The sequence below is a fragment of the Nomia melanderi genome, chromosome 6 (assembly GCF_051020985.1).
Source record: "Nomia melanderi isolate GNS246 chromosome 6, iyNomMela1, whole genome shotgun sequence".
In the NCBI taxonomy this organism is placed as follows: domain Eukaryota; kingdom Metazoa; phylum Arthropoda; class Insecta; order Hymenoptera; family Halictidae; genus Nomia; species Nomia melanderi.
Window position 1 is genome coordinate 12,951,840 of NC_135004.1, and position 21,510 is coordinate 12,973,349.

General features: G+C 40.5%; 1 protein-coding gene and 1 long non-coding RNA gene across 6 annotated transcripts in view; one reads left to right on the forward strand and one right to left on the reverse strand.

Moving 5' to 3' along the window:
* LOC143174628 (uncharacterized) overlaps positions 1-21,510 on the forward strand; it is a 140,638-nt gene that overhangs the window by 20,654 nt on the left and 98,474 nt on the right. The gene's annotated exons all lie outside the window — the stretch shown is intronic.
* Kank (KN motif and ankyrin repeat domain-containing protein 2 kank) overlaps positions 1-21,510 on the reverse strand; it is a 92,274-nt gene that overhangs the window by 19,985 nt on the left and 50,779 nt on the right. For both annotated transcript variants that reach the window (XM_076368522.1, XM_076368523.1), the window contains exons 2-4: positions 17,252-17,348; positions 12,502-12,701; positions 10,736-10,961 (exon numbers count right to left, since the gene is read on the reverse strand). In XM_076368522.1, coding sequence (XP_076224637.1) covers positions 10,736-10,961; positions 12,502-12,701; positions 17,252-17,297 — 472 coding nt within the window. In that variant the 5' untranslated portion in view covers positions 17,298-17,348. The remainder of the gene's footprint in view (positions 1-10,735; positions 10,962-12,501; positions 12,702-17,251; positions 17,349-21,510) is intronic.

The window sequence follows — 21,510 nt, forward strand, 5'->3', positions numbered from 1 at the left end:
GTCGAATGTTTGAAAAGCTTCCGAGTGCAGAGGGTTAATATATTAGGGACGTTTTGTGTATTACTTTTATGTTTTAGAGATTTTCGATAGTGAGATATTTGCTTGAGATAAATATGTAATAAAGTAGATGGTTAACAGATAGGACTAGAAAGTTTTGATCGTACGAAACATTGTAGAAATGTTTGAAAATGGAGGTACAATATGCAACTGCGATCGATGCGCATTTGCAGCAAGGCTACGTAATGGCGTACAGTAAAGTGGAAGCAGGTACGTTAGCATAAATTGAATATTCTTCCTTGTTCGCTCGAGATCTACATAAAAACTTCAATCTCCTATAATCTCGGTTGTTCTAATTACGTTATGAAAAACATGCATTTGCATGCAGTTGCCCGGTAACGAGACCTGTTTCACTTTCGATCGCGGAAGAAACCGTCGCCAGTCCACCCGGAAACGCGCAGCCACGGCCGCAGGTGTCGTTTCATCGATCGGGTCGTCGAAATTTTCAATTTTACAGCTGGTAGAAAACATTGTGCACCAGTTGCGCGCCGCTTAGGCTAGCAGGTGTACACGGCCATATGCGACCACCTTGCTCCGACAAGGTTACACCAAAATGGTTTAGCGTCCCCGATGAAGTCACGCGGCCCCTCCAAATCGAGTGAACCCTTCGCGGAGCCAGTAGTGGTCTTGCTTTTTCATTCCACGACTTGCATCTACGCTCCTCCGTTCGACTACAATTGAATGCCTCGCTTCAACTCCATTCGAGAACATCTGAGAAGCTTTCGAATCGTGACTACGTGCAACGATACAGCGAATATAAACAGTAAAAATTGATACAATGTACAATTATCATCAAAACAGAGAAACAGGATCGAACAGAAAACGTATCAATATTAAAATGAAATATCACTTTCAGATATAAATTTCATTCGTAAACATCTCACTCGCAAATACCAATTTTAAATTGAAACGAAACATTTACGAATTAAATATTCTTTTGTTATACGTATTCGAAATAACGGGTAAAATATAGAATTCTCCTGTTTCCGCAGGATTATTAATGAAAACGTCATTTCAGCGGCTGCAGTCATAGAAGAAATCATAGAGCAAGGGCTTGAAACAAAGCCTTTTGCTAGCCAGCGAGCGGAATACCGTGGAACAGCCCTCGAATCCGGCGAAACGGTTGTCGATACCGAAACGCGAGTATTTTCGGCTGGAACCGTGGCCTCCGCGAATTCGTGTCGCGGTATGACCGCGTTATTTCCGTGCGTTCCTTTTGGCAGAACGCCTTTTTCACCGACTCGCCTCGTTTTCAACCCCGGACGCGCCGAACGTATTTCCCCGCGTTTCATTTGACAGCGCGGGGATTTAACAATTCCTCTTCCCTCGCGCAGTTCCGCGATAGCCTTTGACAGTGGACGAGCCGAACGTTCACGGTCGTCCGAGCTTTGATACCCGAATATTTATACCGGCGAAATTTTGATTTCGAAACCGTTTAATCGACGTAAAAACGTCTACGGAACGGCGACGCGGAGCCGTTCCGCCCGGTACTCGCACGGGAACATAAAGAAATTATGAATGGGAATATAAAAATGGCCGCTCGAGCGGCCGCTCGCTTGCTCGAAGATTAACCGAGGCTCGCGTCTCCGCGAATAAACGTAAAAATTGCCTTTTATTCGTCACGCCGAACAGTTTATCTGCGCGCGAAATATCGCCAGCGATAAAATACGCGAGAACGCGTATTAAAAGTCTCCTCTTCGTTAATACCGTAGCAGAAGTTTCTGATGCGGTGGAAGATCGGTATGATGTTTATGGTTTTTCGCTTGTTATTCGCGAACGTCTGTCGGGACGAGATTTTCGTCGGTCGTTTGTTATTGTTATGAATATTCCAACCGCGGAAATGGGAATTTCGAGCGTGGAAAAATGATCGACGGATTGAATCTGTGTTCTTTGCACGGGAAACATTCGCCCGTGTAAAAAGCTCCCTTGTAACAAACAGTCCGCAGGGTATTTTGTATTTTCATTTGTCACGCGAAAACGAGTTTAACCCTTTGTATCGGAGAAGCGAATCATAGCGAACGTTTCGTTTGATATAGAAAAATCAGAGAATTCGATATCAAACTTTAATACGCTTCAACGGGAAATATTGGAATGAAATAGTTTGAATCTTTCAGTTCTGTTATTTCTGTTTAATTCCATATTCAAATTCGTCGGTATTTGGGAAATGACGAATACAGTGAGAAAACTTTCCAAAGAATTAAGAATCCGTTTCCAGGTCGCGTAGCATTTGTAGAGCGATAAATTCCCCCGGGAATCGCTGCGTTTTCTTCGTCTCGTTAGCGATACGATCCTCGTGACCGTAGGATGCTGTTCCACGAAAGATTCAATTACTATCGCGAACGGCGAACGGGTGATATCCCCGTCACGCAAAAGGGAAATTACGAGGATCGCGATGCCCTCTCTTGATTTTTCTACTTTCTAAGCGACGGCCGACACGTCGGCTCGCCGACGAGGGTATTGTTAACACTTTAACGACCGGGGGTAATGGCGTCGGTCGTTAGACGTCGTAGGTTTTCCAATAAGCGAAAACGCTCGGCATCGGTCGCGTTAAAGTTTCTAGCTAATAATGAGTGAACGGATTACATTATTCGTATACCGGGGTACGGCGTCGATGATCGTGACGGGCCGTTCGTCTTCGATTGATGCACTTTCGCGATTGGATAACGCCGATCTTTCGGCTGCGACGGAGAAAGTTATGTGGATCGTCGCTTTATTACTCCCGCTCGATGAAATTCACGCGATGGGCTTATTCTCATTTGTTTCGCCATTATCTCATTCCTAACGAGTATCGCAAAATCTTTCAGAGATTTTCCACATTCCAATCTCAATCGCGAAGATCGCTCAATTCTTATCTGCTTAATTTTACTTTGAAATTTGTTAGACGTTCACTATTTATGTAAGGATCTAGGAAATGCAGAGTGATCATAGAAAGAGTGTAAGATATTAACACTGAACTACGAGAAAATTCAAAACTGATGTCTCCTCGCAATTAGAAAGGTAACACATGTTTCTCTAAGAAATTATTCAGGAAATTGATTTAGGAATGAAAAGACTGAATGGAAAATCAATTAAAGTCTCCGTAACTGAAATCTCCAAAAGTCAATCTAATTGTCGGTAGTTTTAGTGTTAAATATATCCATAAACTTCGTCACTAAATTCCTCAACACGTATCACTTTCACCCAATACAACTCGTCACTTCCATTACATCGAACGACAGAAACGAAACGAAGGGATCCGCAGCAACGGAGAATCTCGAGAAACATGCGACAAAGAGTAACGAAACGCGTCGGTTCGTCGGCTGCAATTGAATCGTCGTCGACGATCGGTTTTTCGCATTCCGATCCGCTGGCGTGCAGATCCGACCGTTGTCACGAAAACCGACCACCGCGTTCAACGAAATTAGTGGGCGTACGAGGGGTTACAGGGCCCGCGACATCGTTGCGGGGTAACGCACAGGTGCCGTTGGAAGCGCCGGTGCAACCGACGCGAACACCGGAAGCAGGTGGTTCCAGCCACGCACCGACGACTTCGCGCGTTCCGCCGTTCGAGCGGATTCGTCGAAGAAACCGAGGCGTCCATCGCGACGAACAAGACGGCGAACGCGTAACAATATTCTCCAGTAATCGCGAAAGCACTTTTCTCGCCCCGAATAACTGCGTAATTGATTCCTTTTTCTTTCCTCTTCTACGTTACGTTTAGTCTAACATTCTGGAATATTTAATTGCAATCACTCTTGTCGATTTCAATAGAACTTCAGAAACGAACGTAATATAGAGGCTTCAATCTTGATAGATTATACAACTGTCTGATAGATGAAATATAGATGATAAAATATACAAAGTGGAAGAAATATAATATTAAATCATTTGAATTGCATTATTATTGCGTCATTCAGCTGAATGTCACCATATCAGGTAACACTATGTATAATATAGAAATATTTTCAAATAATCGTTTTATCGATTGAACTACAGTAATTCAATTTGGGTCACCGGTGAACCGCATTCAACGTGTTAACCCCTTGCAGATGAAGATTCTTTGAAATATACAATAGAAACAAAAGATACGTTGATGTCAGTTCAATCATTTAAATCATTCACAGTTAATTCCTCAAAACAAGAAAATTTCATCTAAATATCGACATTCCTCCATCAATGGTTAACATTCAGTAGGTATAAAAATAGTATATTCAGGAAACATCTGAAATTCTGTATATACGAACGAAGTAGAATGATTATTTCCGAAATTGGAGCACTGTTTATAACCCCTTCGCGAATCTGGGGTGAGTTCCACTTAGAGCTCGCTTCAACAGCAGATATTGGCCCCCGTGTCGCGGAGCGTTACAAATCGAGCGTGTCTTGCCCGTATCGATTGGAATTAGACGGAGCACGCCTTGTCCCTGCGCCATATATCCAACGTTCCTCTCGTCCGCGTGTATCGCAGTGCGGTCCGTATCCACCGGAACTCGGCCAGCCGCGAACGGCCACGGGAATTCGCAATACATTCGCCCGGGGAATTGTATCGGAACAACTGTTCCCGCTGATCACTTAACGGTGCATCGCGGTGTTTTATACGGCATTAGCATTATCATTGGATTATTGGGTTAATAATACCCCGCGCCGGGAACGTTAACGGCGGAACGTACGGGGGGAATTGTAGCCGGCCGGTCCCGGCTCGTAAATTCGTAATTCCGCGCGGACCAGCGCAGCGTTGCGTTAACGACGAGAAGTTTCTGATCCAATACCGGGCAACGTTACAGTCCAGTTCGACCGCATAAATATCATTTTATTACTGATTGCGGTACCCCGCGAACGATTAACGTGACGCCTTTTATGATCGCCTCGTTTTGTCATGGCCGTTGCGCCTTGTCGCGTGCATCGGCCGTACGGCGAATCGATTTCCACAACGAAAATTAATCCCCTCGCATTAGACCGATCCAATTAATCCGCGGAAGGCGGACGTTCCCGATGATTTCATGAACGCCGATGTCTGGAGCTATTAAACTTCTATCGTTAATACGTCGGCGCGCTGATATATCGGTGCCGTTTGTATATCGATTCGTTAACTCCGCGAGAAACCATTGAACAATCGGAACGCTTTGTTATAGGAAAATGCGGTTTTCAGTTTTGTTTCGCAACTACCGGACGGTCGAATTCATCCGTTTTAGAATTATTAGTGATGAAATTGTGATAAGGCTTTTGAGGAATTGTGAAGTTTTGTGTTTTTACAGATACAATAAGGGACCTAATCTCGAGAAATATATTCTAATTTTTATAAGTATTCGGAAATAAATCACTCTAATTGTCCAGTAGTTTTAGTGTTATTTCCTGTAGTTTTATATATATTCTGTTTCATGATATACAAAATTCTATCAATATTTCTACATTCATTCCACATTTCATTATTTCATATCTGACGCACTATTAACCCTTTGCACTCGAGAGGTGACTCTTAGTCACTACTTGATTTGATACAGCAGAATTATAAAGTCTTATATATAATATTAAGCTTTGTATAATGCATCAATACGTGGAATATTAAAATAAAATATCTTTCCTTCTTAATTCATATATGTTTTCTCATTAATTAGTTTAAAAGAAGATCGTCTGTATCCTATCAGAAAGGATTGCATATTTGAAAAACTTTCGAGTGCAAAGGGATAACACGTTGAATGCTGGGGTCACCGGTGACCCCCAACCAAATCGAATTACTACACTTTACTCATTTGATCATTTGCAAAGATTTATATATTGCAAATAATGCCCAATATAGTTACATTCAGCTAGACGAATATACAATAATAATAACGCAATTCAATCAAATTGATTTAATTACATTTTTTCGATCTGGGTATACCAACATAATCAACCAATCACTTAAATCAAGAATAAAAAAAAACAAAAAATTAAACGAAGTTTTTAACAGTACGGGTCAAGACAGACCCAGGCGTCGCCGATAGGGGGTTGATCCGAGAGTAAAACCGGGAAAGGACGATCTCGCCGTCGAGTCGGTATGGATTCTCGCTTGTTGGGTCCGCCATTGTCTAACGATAAGACCGGAAACGGGAGCAAGAACAGTCTCGTTGCGAAACGTGAGAATCTTCCTGCGAACGGGCAGGGCACAGCTTGTTTTCAGGATGGAGTCCGCGGTCCCGTGAGAACAGTTGCTTTTCGTCAGGCGTCGCCAACCGAACCGTGCAAAAGCCGCGGCTTTGTTCGCGACACGTGGAAGAAGGAGAAAGACGGAGGCAGTGAAAACCGTGTGAATGTTAGTGGATCGAAGAACCGCGGGCCGACGTACGGAAGATGAGATACGTCGTTAAGGATCTTGATCCTTTATTCGCCGTTAGCGAGCTGCCCTCATCTTTTTTCATGGTTTCTCCTAGCCGCCGGCAATTTGCACACAAAAACTGAATTACTAATTTTATGACGGCTTTGTTAATGCGCCGAGACAATTCCCAGTTGAACGGCTCTCGCTGTTTAATTATTATTCATCCTTTGTGCTTCAAGTAACAATGATTTGTCTGTTAACCAGTTAACTGTGTTTGACGAGTGTACGCGTCGTCTTGAAACTCTTAATGGTAACTTTTTCAACGATGGATTATTTTTTGAGACAAACATGTCTTCTTCGTTTCGCTTTAGTTTTTCGTTAGGATTTTCAAGTGCATTTCGCCTGTATTTAACGAGTATACGCTTCATTATTTGATTTTATTGCGCGCACAATGAGAGTTTTTTCAAACTAAATCCCACACTTAACTGGTTAATGGGGAACTTAGAGGATAATGTTGCATATGAAGTAAAGGAATGTTTTCTTTAAATTTACCACAGGAATTTGAGAATGTTATTTGTTTCTGTTACATTGATTCTTTACGATTGCGCTTGTACGGCGTTGAAAGAGAAATTAAGCAGATGAGGGTTGATGAGACTCGAATGAACGATTCTCCAGCGGTTCCTTCGCAAAGGAAGAAACCAGGAAAAGAAAGTTGTTTGCTGACGACGAGAATCAGTCAAGCACTGTCCGCTGGATGGTCTACAGAATCCAATTATCGGCGATTCGTTCGATTTTTAATCGTGACGATTCACCGTTAATCTAACTTAATTAGGTTCCACTCTATTTTATTCGAATCGGATGGTAATTAGGAAGAGCGTATGCACAAAGGAATTCCGAAAGTTTCCGAAAATTTCTAACCGATCTCTTATAGTATCAAGGTGTTATCTCTTCGTTTATCACTCCATTTATAATCCAATTGGGATTTTTAAATGTCTCTATAAAGGCTGTTCAGATTCGATCGAATATTCAATTTTATTCCCGCAAGGTCGTTAAAAATGAAATTCTTCTCTGTTTTACTATATAATTGCGAGTTTCATGTCGATCCGTCAATTAGCAACAACTTTCTTTATGTTTTAATTGCGGCAATAAATCAATGATAATCTATTCCCGGTGAAAAAAGGAGAAAATTTCGTTCAGCCAGGAAACATTATTGGCTTGTTAAACAACTAATAAACTAGATCATCAACTCTATCCGCTGGAGGGTGTTGAAACCCAGGAAGCGCTGTATCCGAATGTAACGTACAACCATCGCGGGGGAAATTTTCATATTCCGCGTGTAATTACGCGAATCGTTGCGTTATCGTTCCAACGGCGCGTGGTTGATTGCGACTCCGCACTAAATGAACGTTGCGCTCATTGATTTTGGAATCCTCGGTGCGGCATTTCTAGATCACTGTAATTACGTAATACAATATCCTCGTTGTTCGTATTACCAATTCCAACAAGCGAGTGATAGCCTTTTTAAATGACGACCATTAAACGCGTATCAATTAGGAACATCAATTAAGAAATTCATTTGTGAATATACGAAACCATTAACTTTAATATATTCGTATCAATGCCATATTATCATATGGAAAACATGTTTTTACGATACTCTACAATTTTCAGTTGATTAATTGAAGCTAAGCTTGTTTTTTACACTTTGAGTACCAAGGATCGATAAATCGCTCCTTGCGAAAGTTTCTCTCGATTTTTTATTGTTTTTATCCAACGTGTTTTCAATATTGTGTAAAGATTGTATGAATGTTAGATAAAAATTCACCGAAATATAAATTTCTGCTTATAATCATGCATCTTTCATTAAAATTGTCTGGTATTTCTCGAATATACACGGAGATTTTCCTGGCATTCAGAGATTTAAGCTTCTTCACGAGTGTTCCCCGGAGATCGTCGATCCGCGAACGGTGCATTCGGCTTTTACGAGGGAATCTTCATTAATTTCGAACGAGGAACAATAGATTGGTGGGTTTTACGCTTGCACGCGACAAAGAGAACGGCATCCGCCCATTTCGGTGAAATGCCGGCTGAAAAGCGTAGGAAGCATTTCTCTTTACGGCATTATTGTGTAGCAGGTCATTGGGCCATAGAGAATCTAAAGATGGCCGAACGGATTCAGCGCGAGGAAATCAAATGTGCGTGAAATTATCGGATCTCTATTCCTTTTTTTTTTCCTTTTTCTTCGGTTCTTTCACCGCGGCAATGAATCTACCATCGAGCGGGCCGCGCGGCACGATTCTTTCTCCGCCGCGGACGGCTTTTCCGTAATTATTCGTTCCCTCGAACGATCGGTTCCAATGAAAGGTGAAACGCGTGGAAGAGGTGTTCGGTTCGTTATAGATTTCCGATTGTCACGGATACCGGGGACCTTGTTGAGTCAATTATCGAGGCAGATGGATATCATAGGCTCTAATTCGCGATTGCTACCGCATCAATGTAATAATTAAGCATTCGTTCTATTTTTCAAATCTAAACGTTAGATTTCAATGGAAATCTAATAGTTCCTGATTTCTAAATCGATCATCTATTCAGTCATTGAATTTAATCAAAAATATCTTCAATATTTATAAACATTACTCGTAAAACAAATCGACAATGAATAATTTACATTCCTCTATTGTACCTGAAATTCATTCGTTCGTAATTATTCAGTTTCTATTCAATAATTATTACGAATATTATCGAAGGCACTATAATTATCATTAACTGCAAACAGATTCGCAATCCGTCAGCGTCATCGTTCGTGCTGAAGATATTAAGGTGCCTTCCAATTTCCCGTTGTGGCGTACAGTTACAAAGTCCTTAAAAAACATCGTTGAATAGCATTTCCATAGCGACACGTTTCTTACTTCGCTTTCTATTCTACTCCCGCAGACACCGTACCACGTGTACAGCCAAGTATAACAAGGCGTTCCAGGTAAAAACTCCAAGTTTATCACTTCCATATGTCCCGAGCGTCGCCAGTGGTCAGCGAAGGACAATGGCGCCGACAGGTCTCCCGATTCCTCAATAGCGGCGAATACAAATGAGGAGCGGCTCAGGTGAGAACACGTGGCGGCCAGATGAAGTTGTAAGTTCCAGGTTTTTACCTGGGAGATGTCGTTGCACCTGACCGTGCACATGATGGCGCAGGTATAATGTGATCGTAAAGCTTATTAGGGTCGGCAAATTCGTGTTTCGGCGTGGAGTACGTGATCAATACAAAGCGACGGTTAGGGGAGTGTCGAATGAAGGCTATTAGCTTCACACCTGTGAGCAACACGTGGCAACTGTACTAAGAAACCTTAAGTCAGGTAAACATTATATTACAGTGTTTCAGAATTGCAATAGAACAATAAAATTAACCTTTTGCACTCGAGCTTTTCGCTTGGAATATTCAATACTTTCTAATTAGATGTAGACAAGGTTCATTCACATTGCGTACCGGTAACGAGAAATCTAATTTTTATATAAAGACACTTAGCTATGAAACTTCGCTAATTACTACAGCATTAAAGAACATAAAATTTGATTCGAATTGGTTATCTGTTTAAAATATATTACATAACAATATGATATTTGAGTTTTTCTATGTAGTGATATAAGTTGACCTCAGTGAAAATTGCCATCACAATTCAGTTTTCTGAAAATTAGCTGGTACGCAGTGTGTTAAAATGAGTTTATCAAGGAAACACATGAATTAGGGAACAAAGCTATTTTCTTTCAATATTTCATGTATCGATGCAGTGTACAAAGTTTAATGGTACATACCAAGGTTTATAATTTTCCTGTATTAAATTATCTGGTGACTGCGAGTCGCCTCTCAAGTGCAAAGGGTTAATAGTTCATTTCTATCGTTAGACTTTCAACCTAAAAATTCGCTTCGCAAAAGAGAAATTCCAAATATTCATAGATTCACGTATCTGAATTTCCTCTATCAATTTACTTTATTCGAGTAAAAAGAGAATCTTACAATTCGAAGTTAATTATACAACATCTACGATGCAAATCATATCTTTACAGCAGAGCCAACAGAGTGCAAAGGATTGAGAAACCACGGTATTTGCTTATCATCGATCAAATCCAACCTAAACCTGCTTTCATGTTTGAAAACAGTACGCGAGAGATATCAATATTTATCACGAGAGACCACGAACTGACATCGATATGTTATGAAAACATCGGTTTGGCTGAAGTCCTTTCTTTGAAATCCAGTTCCGAGAACCGATGAGGGCTGAACTCTGCGCTTCAAAAGGACACGTTGCATTTGGCGAAACATTTTAACCGCGAAGACTGCCGGCGAATTCGCTGGTATCGACTGCGTTGAGGACGAAAAGAAAAAGAAAAAAAAAAAAACATTGGCCTCACCGTTCTCGGTGCGATCTTGTTTGCCGGTGGTCTTGGTGGATCTGGAGCGCCTGAGGGTCGCCTCGAAGTCGCCCACCACGTCGCTGAGGTCGAGGGCCGACGAATCTTGCACGCACCCCTGCCTCTCGTAGCTCGGCCTCGGCAAAGTCGCCACGCCGTTCGTCGCGGTAGGTACTTGCGGTATTTTCGGCAGTTCGGCCTCTATTCCTACGAGGGCCGGGCTCACCTACGATTAAAAATACGAGGGAATTCACGAGGCGACCTTCGCGTCGACAGCTGTCGATCTTTGATGAGTGTTTATTGTGCCTTGTCTCTTTGCTTCTCTTCGTTGTCTTCCTAGTTTGTTTTGATTGCACGGAGCTTATCGAAGATTATCATAGCATTTTTTAATATTAGAATTACCGAGGATTTAACCCCTTGGCCTAAGACGAGCGAGGCTCGTGAAGATTTTCAACGTGATTCAACAAATATAGTACTCGGTTCATTCGAATTCGAAGGAAATATTATTCCTCTATAATCAACTGTTATAGTTAAAGGAAATGTAGGTATAACATATGATTAGAATGTTTCTTTTTTCAATAAATTATTAATGACAAAGCAGCCGTATCGATCAAAGTGGAGAAAGAAACCATAGGTCAAGGAGTTAACCCAGTGTTGCCCGACGTAAATATATTTCACAATATTTACGCACGTCAAGAAAATAGCAAAAGTGTTGTAATAAGTGTAATAAAAATATTGTAATATAATATTAAAAATTATATATACGTTACATGGGGGGCCATAAGAATTTTAGAAAGGCTTAGGTGGGGCATGGTACAAAAAAGGTTGGGAAACACTGATTTAACCTCTTGACTTATGATTTCGTAACTATGATCGATACAATTACCTTATCGTGAACACTAGAACTACCGAGCAGTCAAATTGTCTTTTTGAAATTATTTTATTGAAACCTCAACAGTGCAATTATTGAGACTTAAGTTGGTTTGCAATTCGCTTTGTGTACTGCTAAATTGGTTTTTCTAGTATTTTATCAGAGAAGTATCTGTCATCTATTGAATATCTGGAAGAGATGAAATCAGGAATGCTTGAACAATAGAAAAAAGGAAACTCTACACCGATCTCTTGCTATTCAAGTAATTAAATCATTCGTTCGGAACTTAGTATTGCAAATACGAAAATTTCATCTCTTCAAAATGACATTCGCCCGCAAAGGGTTAATTCCGCAATTTGCCTTTGCTTCTAGGTACAATACGAACAACAGAATGTTTAACAAGCAGCATCAATGTCTCCAAGTTACCTACTTCATTACCTCACAAACGAACTAACAGAAATAAATCCACTCATTGATACTCCTCCTTTGAAAGCAACAAACCAACGCACAAAACGAACGGCACGACCGTTACGCAAATGAATCGAGACCTCCTTTCATCGAACTTCTTTCGCGAATTCTAGAGGCGAGCGTCCCGTTTCGAGCGAACGCTTTCCAGACGTAAATACTAATTTTGCGGGGGTGTAAATCCGCGTTAATTGTACGACGAAACGGTCAAACAAAGATCGTCAGGGCTCCGTCGTCGGCGGCGCGGCAGCGAGCGTTTCCGCGAGGATAATATTTAACCTAGCGTAGAATCAGCGGAGCGGTGATTTTATAATGAGCCGGGGAACGGAGCATAACTTAATTAATGCCCGGTACGAAAATGAATGCCCCGGGGCCGGCTGCAAGCCACTCGGCTAGAACGGTTTAATTATGGAATCGCGCGATCAATTACCAGACCCAGGAGAACTTCCATCGACTGGCATTGCCTTCGACGTTCCCTTTTCTTCCGTCTCTCGATGCTAGACCTGTCGTCGGCACTTCCCGCTGCGACCGCCTCGCAGTATCGCACGAAATCCAGGTCGATGTGGTACCCGTACGGACAGCACAGGCACTTGGACCCCGTGGAACCGGAAACGTAGGCCTGCGTCCCCACTGCGCACAATACAAACAGCAAATCAGTAACGAATTCCGCCACAGACACGTGTAACCGCTATCAGATCGCGGTTTCTATGGATTCGCGATACACGAAAGCGGAGGGTACTAGAAAAGTCTTAACGATCATTTAATTAGGTCTCTATTTTTCTTTCAAATGTCTTGGAATCAACAGCGGATTGAATTAATTCAGAATCATACGGAGATCTCTGTACGCTGATCAATCTAGTCATTAGCATCGGAGTTTTCAGATGCCAGACAGATTCCTTTGAAAAATGGTAATGATGCTGATTAGGAGAAACACATTCATGGTTTGGTTAGCATTTGGAATTCTCTTAGTATATGGGAATCATGATCTATAACTGAAAATGTTCAAATATATAGCGGTTTACAATGTACACCGGGTTTTTCTGGAAATCGAGTAATTTTGAGTTTCCGCTCGATGGTGCATGTAAATCGCGTAACACGCGCTCATCCTTTGTGCTCGGCCATTGTCCGGCGGAAACGAGAAATTTCATGAAAGGCCGCGCCACGCCAAGTACCGGGCTCGTTTCAATAACCAAATTTTCTGTTGAAATGTTACGCAACTTCATTCATCCTCGTTAATCCCCGGAGGAAGGAACAACACCGGGGCCGAAGTGGTCGTATTTAGAGTGGTATTATTTCGAGGATCGGAACAGACCAAACAATGGCGGCAGGCTAGACAGGGGGGCTTGTCTTTCTTCGATCGACCGGAGAGAAAGGGATCTATCTTTGGATGGGGTTTGGATCGATTGTGGTTCATCTCGAGCGGCTGATTGTTCGAGGGTAACGACCGCCGCGCAGCGTAAACCGAAATATGTTGTAACCATTGGCGACCATCCAGAGGCACGGTAATAATAATCTGGCAAAGTTCGTTAGCCGGGACAGCGTGGGGATCCCGTTTACGTGTCATATGGTATCGCGCTGTTCACGGTTCGCGGCCCTTTCACGCTTTCCACCCCTAACGTTCATCGTCGATAGAACACGGAGAAACATCGTGGAAACAGAACATGCGAGATCTTCACGTTGTTATTGTTGGGGAATTAACCCTTTGCTCTCGAAAGTGTTTCATTGGAAATATTTAACATTTCTCGACGAGATATGGACGACATCGTTTGATATCCTATAGCGATACGTTTAATTTAATATACTAAATATTCGACTTCATAGGTTTGCTGTGTCAAATCAAACGGTGATTCAGAGTCACGTCTCGAATGCAAAGGGTTATGAAATACAGTAATTGAAGGGAAATTCAATGTTTTTTAAGTGAAGCGTTCAATTTGGAATCTATATTTTCGATTTACTTTTGCTTTTACCTTTAACCTTCAATTTTCAGAGCCGACCACTAGGGTTAACACTAGAACTACCAGATGGGTCAAAATTATTCCTGACTTTTACAGTTATTGAAAAGGTACAGATATTTATGCGAGAAATGATTAACGAAACTAATTCGGCAGTAGCAACGCTGAGATACAAGTTAATTGAAATCTTAATAAGCGCACGCTTATGGTTATTAGAAAGTTTGTAAAAAGTTGTGATCGGTAATTCTAGTGTTCAAGGAAGAGGTTTGAAAGGTTTCGACTATTTTTTGAAAGAAACATTTAGTAATGAAGTATGGAAGCTTTTGAAAATTAATGTGACAAATCTAAGATGGAAGATTAGTTAGTATTGAATTAATCTAATGGGGGATTACTAGGTTAGTTTAATTTAGAACATACTAATTACTAAATTGATTTAATGTGAGATTGCTTAATTGCTAAATTAGTTTAATGGAAGATCACTTGCTTGCTAAGTTAGTTTAATGGAAGATTACCTAATTGCTAAATACAAATTTATAAATTTAGAAAGTACTCTTTAAGCTTTAACTATCGAGATGAATTTCAGCACAAATTAAACTCTACCTCTTACATTAAACTATTCAGTTTAACTATTAGTACTATTATTATTGAACAAAGATGATTCATGATAATTCTAAATCTCGAGTTCAATAGTTCAATCTTAATTCTTGTTTTATATTACATTTCTTTTGACCCTTTTCGAAAATCTCTAACTTGTCAACGATCAGACGCTCCAAAGGCTCATCTGCACCTGACCCTCAAACAATAACAACGACATTTTAGACAACACTAAATTCAGATCGCGTAAATTGCGATTGCGCGTAAAACTACCGAAATCGAGGGTCAAGTGTAGTTTCATCAACCCTTTCCTGAATCATACCAATCCCATACTCTTATTTTCCACCATCGACTTCGTTCTACTTCGAGATCGTTTAACACGTTGAATGCCATGGGGGTCACCGGTGACCTCAACCAAATCGAATCACTATAATTCATTCGATTAAACGATTATTTGAAAACTTCCCAATATTATAAGTAATACTACTTAACGCACTGGCATTCAACAATTCGAACCTGCAATAACAACCTAATTCAATTATATAAGTCGATATTACATTATCGTCATTTTCTATATTTTTCTCGGCAAGATCGTGCGGCACTCAACGTATTAAACAACAGACGCTTACTCGTCGCGTTATTTCCTCGGCTCCTTTGACAACGCGACCGAAGCGAGGGGAGGACTGATTTATCCGCGCGCAAAGCGTGGACAACACTGTCGCACAGAATTGTTCGCGCTATCGCGATCCCCGTGGCATTGACTTAATGAACTTTTGCGGCAAGATCGTGCAACGAGTCGCGCTGCCGCGACGCGCTCTTACGATCGGAGATATCTTTGTTCCCGCGGGCTGTTGACAATTTCTTCGGATAATTATAGGTCGAAGCAAGCCGCTGAGCGGGGCGCACAATGCTGCGCCCCGGCGGCGCGCGAAGTCGGCCGCGATGAGCGGTTCCACGGTTTTCCGTGAAATTTTAATTTAGAACGGGTTCCAATTGCCGCGTCACGCGGATCGTTTGCTCGGAGATCTTTTTATCCGGCTCAAAGATGCGCGCCCGCTTCGCCGCGCCTCGATTAGCTCAGAGCTCGTATCGCTGATGGTGGCGGTTCCATTTAGGATTGCGGCTCAGTGAGTCACTAATGGTAAAAGAAATGACGGGGAATAGACAGCGAGGATGGGGATTAAAATGACTTCGACTTGCCGAGCGCCGAAAGAAAGTTAATTTGACGCTTTACGCGCGGATAACGTAAAAGTGCCTTTTGCTGTAGCGTCAATCAGTGACAAATAGATGTTCATATTTATTTCAGTATCACTTTACGTGGAAAGTGAACGTTCGATTCGTTTCGGTATGGTAGAAAGTATTTTAACCCTTTGCATTCGAAAGTTTTTTAGTAGAAATATTCAGCATTCTCTGATGAGATACGGACGATGTCCTTTGAAACTAATTAATGAGAGAACATGTATAAATTACGAAGGAAAGTTATTTTATTTCAATATTCCATATATTGATGGAATAATTGGGGGCTTACTGTGTGGTTTGATTCTTAATTATTAGGGAAAGTAGTGATCGTGGTGATTTGGATCATCGGTGGTTCGGATGTTCCATAGTTTGGATAATTGATAGTTGGAATGATAGGTTGGAAAATTGGTAATTCGAATGATTGATTCTTTGGGAAATTTATAGGTGAAATGATAGATAGTTTGGAATATTGATAATTCGAATGATTGATAGTTTGGATAATTGATAGTTGGAATGGTATGTATTCTGAAATATTGATAATTCGAATGATTGATAGTTTGGAAAATTGATAATTCGACTGATTGATAATTTTAAAAATTGATAGTTGGGATATTTGATAGCATGAAAAATTGATAGTTGAAATGATAGATAATTTGGAAAATTGATAACTCGTATGACTAATAGATTGAAAAATTGATAATTCGAATGATTGTTTGTTTGGGAAATTTATAGGTGAAACGAATTATAATTTTGCAAATCAAATCAAGCGATGACAGAGTCACCTCTCGAGTGCAAAGGGTTAAAACTGTCGAGCAATTGATGTGACTGATTTCTAAGTTTATACAAAAATTAGAACATTTCGATGTCCATTGTTATGTCTATACAAATTTATTTTACAATTTTTAACGAAAACATTGTCATAATTCAAATACTTGCAGACTAAACATTCTACAATAGGTTAACCTGACCCGTCTGATAGCCTGTGAATGAATGCTGTCGAAAACACATCGAACGATGAACAAAAGAGGCGAGTGTAATTGACGCGAATTGAAACGAGCATAATGGCCCGCGTCCGATGTTTAATATGCAGGGGCTAATTGCAGAATATAATCGTGTACAAGTTTATATTAAGATAAAAGGGAATCGGGACTTTATTAATTAAACACTTGGTACAATAACGAGAATGATTGGCATGCAAATTTCCGCGGGGGAATAAATATTCCCGGTAATGACCGGGTTTATTTTTAATAAATTATCTCCCGGAGAATAATACATATGTATGCGCTTGGTAAACACCGGTGAGCGAAATAACGGCAATTTGATCGATTAAATTCATTCGATTACAAAAGCGCAGCGTTTCGATGTTTTCGATTCCGGCGACATTTATTAACTCACCGTTTCCATTGAAAACGCGGGCCGAGGGTACGACGGTCAAAGCCATTTTCCGTCAGCCGTGTCACTTTCAATTGGTCAGGGCAGCATTTTCACAATTCTGGAACAGAGAGCGTCGACATTTTAATTGGCTGCTGAAGCGCTGATGGATCTGTGATTGACGGTCACTTATTGCGAACGGTTTATTGCATTATTTTTTAAACAATTGAGCATTTTGAAAACGTTCGTGCACCCTTCAAAAGCTTCTCAATATATGAGAATACAAATTTTCCGATACCCTAAAGAATCTGCATAATTATAAGAAAATATCATTAATATTGGAAATAAATGTATATATTACCATTCATTCGAATTATATTATCATTTATCAGAATCGTATTACTATTTATTCGAATAATATCCTCGCAATGATTTTAACCCCTTGTCCTACGAGTGAGACTCGTGAAGAGTTTCAACATGATTCAACAAATATATACATTACTCAATTAATTCCAATTCAAAATAAATATTCCTCTGTAGTCAGCTATTACACTTAAAAGGAAATATAGGCATAACATATGCTTAGAATTTTTCTGTTTTTCCAATAAATTATTAATGACAAAGTAGCCGTATCGATCACAGTTGAGAAAGAAATCATAGGTCGAGGAGTTAACCCTTTGCACTCCAGAAGTTTTTCATTAGAAACACTCAGCATTTTTTAATGAAATACCAATGACATTCTTTCAAACTGACTTAACGAGAAATCATACATAAACTAAAGAGAGAGGCTGTTTTATTTTAATATTTCACATTGTACAAAGTTTAATATTAAATGTCAAACTCTATAATTTTGCTGTGTCAAATCAATCGGCGACTGAGAGGCGCCTACGGAGTGCAAAGGGTTAATGAGCGAAATCGTATAACTGCGAAATAACGAAACACGAGGAAAAGGTTTTCACGCTCGGGGAAATTCCTCGGAGTCTATTATGTGGGAAATATCACGGCGTCGGCCGGTAGGTAAACCGTTCCGATCAATTATCACAGAACCGCGTGTCGTTCCCGGCGTCGCGGAAATTCTCGGAACCGCGTAATTTCATTAGCCGTTCGTTAAACCCGCGACGATCCGCCTCGGATCCTGTCATACCGCTGGCCGCGTGATTTCTCCCTCCTCCGCGCCGCCTATCGCCGTCAATTATTCACCGACGAAATCTTCCGCGGTTCTCGTTTCTAATAAAGCCACCGAGGAACTGACAGACGCGGGGCGGGACGGTTCGCGTGACCGGAAAGCTAATTATAATGGTAGCGTCAATTAACCGGACCAATTGTGACCGAAGTGGTACGGAATATTGAATTGTTCGAATGATCGGGTAATTAAACGTGCGTGAACTTTGTGGGAAGTGAACCTGTAATTAATAATAGTTGTGGTACGAGATGTCTCTGTAATTGGTAATGTGCGCATCGCGGAGAATGTTAATTGGGTTTTGGAGGAATTCATTGGGGGCTTACCGTGTGGTTTGATTCTTAATTGTTAGGGAAAGTAGGGATTGTGGTGATTTGGATCATCGGTGGTTCGGATGTTCCATAGTTTGGATAATTGATAGTTGGAATGATAGGTAGTTTAGAGAATTGGTAATTTGAATAATCGATTGTTTGGGAAATTTATAGATGAAATGATGGATAGTTTAGAGCATTGATAGTTCGAATGATTGATAGTTTGGAAAGTAGAAAGTTGGGATATTCGATAGTTTGAAACATTGATAATTCATATGATTCATAGTTTGGAAAATTGATAATTCGAATAACTGATAGATTGGGAAATTGATAATTCGAATGGTTGACAACTTGGAAAATTGATAGTTGGGATATTCGATAATTTGGATAATTGATAGTTGGAACGATAGATAGTTTGGAACATTCATAATTCGAATGATAGAGAGTTTGAAAAATTGATAATTCGAATGATGGATAATTTGGAAAATTGATAGTTGGAATATTTGATAGTATGAAAAATTGATAGTTGAAATGATAGATAATTAGTAAAATTGATAATTCGAATGATTGATAATTTGGAAAATTGATGATTCGAATGATTGATAATTTGGAAAATTGATAATTCGAATGACTAATAGATTGAAAAATTGATAATTCGAATGACTGATAGATTGGAAAATTGATAATTCGAATGATTGATAATTTGGAAAATAGATAGTTGGGATATTTGATAGTTCGGAAAATTGATAATTCGAATGATCGATAATTTGGATAATCGCTGCCGCACTGTACTCTCGAAAAATTCTACAGCTCGGCTCTCTGCAACCGAAGAACAAAAAGAAGTAAACGATGGAGGAGGTACGTGTTACGAGTGTTGCCGCGGTGTCTTTGCGTCGCGGGTTTAAGCACAATTTCCACGGCGTCCTGTGCAGTGTGGCTAATTCCGTATGCCGGATTTCTGGTCTGACGATAACGCGTCCTCCGCGTCGCTTGTCGCCCCGGCGAACTTTAATTGTTCGACTCTGGCTCCTCTCGCCGACCGAACCGCCCTCATTTGACACGTTGACTGCCGAATCAGCGCTCATCAAGATTCCACCGAGTCGAAGCAATTTTGCTAATGAAACGGAAACCGAAAAATCTCCACCTTTCAGCAGCGATCATTTCTCTCTCAACTCTTTCGCATGCCTATAAACATTGCATCTGATTTCGAACGACATTACAGCGAATAAATTCAAACCTTACAACAATATTAATACCTCCTAAGACATCGATGATCGCGTAAAATCAATACTCCGTCTCATTCGATTCAATTATCTCGAGATGAGTCACTCAGGTCAATGTCCTCGATAACTCCACGAAATTAATGGAAATGCTCCCAGAAAACCGGTAACGAATAATAAAAGTTCGCGCGGAGTGTAAATTATCATATACAATTAAACTCAGTCCGACATGATATTGAAATATTCGAAGATTCCTTTTCAGAACTCCAGCCTCCAAATTCATTCCCGTTACTAAAAGCTGAAATTATTATTGACATCCCGGTTTTATCGCCCATCCGGATAATTAGTTTGGCGACGTAACGTCCGTGATTCCCCGAGATGGCTGTTATTAAATCCGCCCCTAATTACCGGCAATCAAGGATCGCACAGCTGTATTTCTCGCAATGAACGAAAAAGCACTTTCTCTTCGGCGGACGCGCTCGCGGCGGGACCCGGAGTGCCTAATGCGTTGTTTCAACATCTCCGAAACCCTTTTCGATCCTTGGCCCGAAAACTGCTCGGCTGTACGTGAGACATTTACGAAAACCGGCCAACGGAGCCGATTAGGATTCACGGCGCGATCGCCGCGGAGGGATATGTATTTCTTCGGCTGGAGGTCGTAGGGCCTGGACACGTAACGACGCCATTTCCTCCTTTCTCCGACGGAACGTCGTCGTCCCTATGATTTTTAACGAGGCGTCTTCTCGTACGATTCGTAATGAACAAGCGAGTTTCACTCGAGCTATTTATTCCTGTTTCAGGGAAGATAGCGATGTCGATGGGCTGTTAACGCTAGATTTACGGGACGAGTCAGTTTGAGTCATCTTGAATTTTGTAAGCTTTATTTGGTAAATGTTTGGGTCGATTTTTATTAACACAGTTATGCAATGATTGTGTACTATAATTAGCTATGCATTTGGATGCAAATATGTATTCTAATTGTCCACTCTTGACTCTTTGTGGTTGAATGTTGACGGGCTGTTAACGTTAGATTTACGGGACGAGTCAATTTGACTCATCTTGAATTTTATAAGCTTTATTTGGTAAATGTTTGGGTCGATTCTTATTAACACAGTTATGCAATAGTTATTTATTATAATTAGCTATGCATTTGGATGCAAATATGTATCTTAATTGTCTACTCTCAACCCGAATTTCGAATGTCGCCGTATTGGCGATTTTGAGCTTTGATATATAAAATCAAAAACGAAGGAATATTTCAATTATTCAATTAACCAGAGATTGACATATGGTTCTTTTTCTTTTAGTAGTCAAGACTTCGATAATTCAATTATTTGTGAAAAGAAATGTTAGAAGTTCAAAACAGTCTCGTTTGCAAAGAGTTAATAGAAAATTGTCAACCGTTAGGGGTTAAACGTCTAATTTCTAAGATCTAAATGAACGTATAAAATTTTTTCAAGAACTATAGAACAATCTGTACAAATGTCAGTAAATTTGCAGTTCAGTGGTCGGTAGTTCTAGTGTTAAAATACAAGAGTTCAATGTATAATTTGTTCAAAGTTAATATATAGT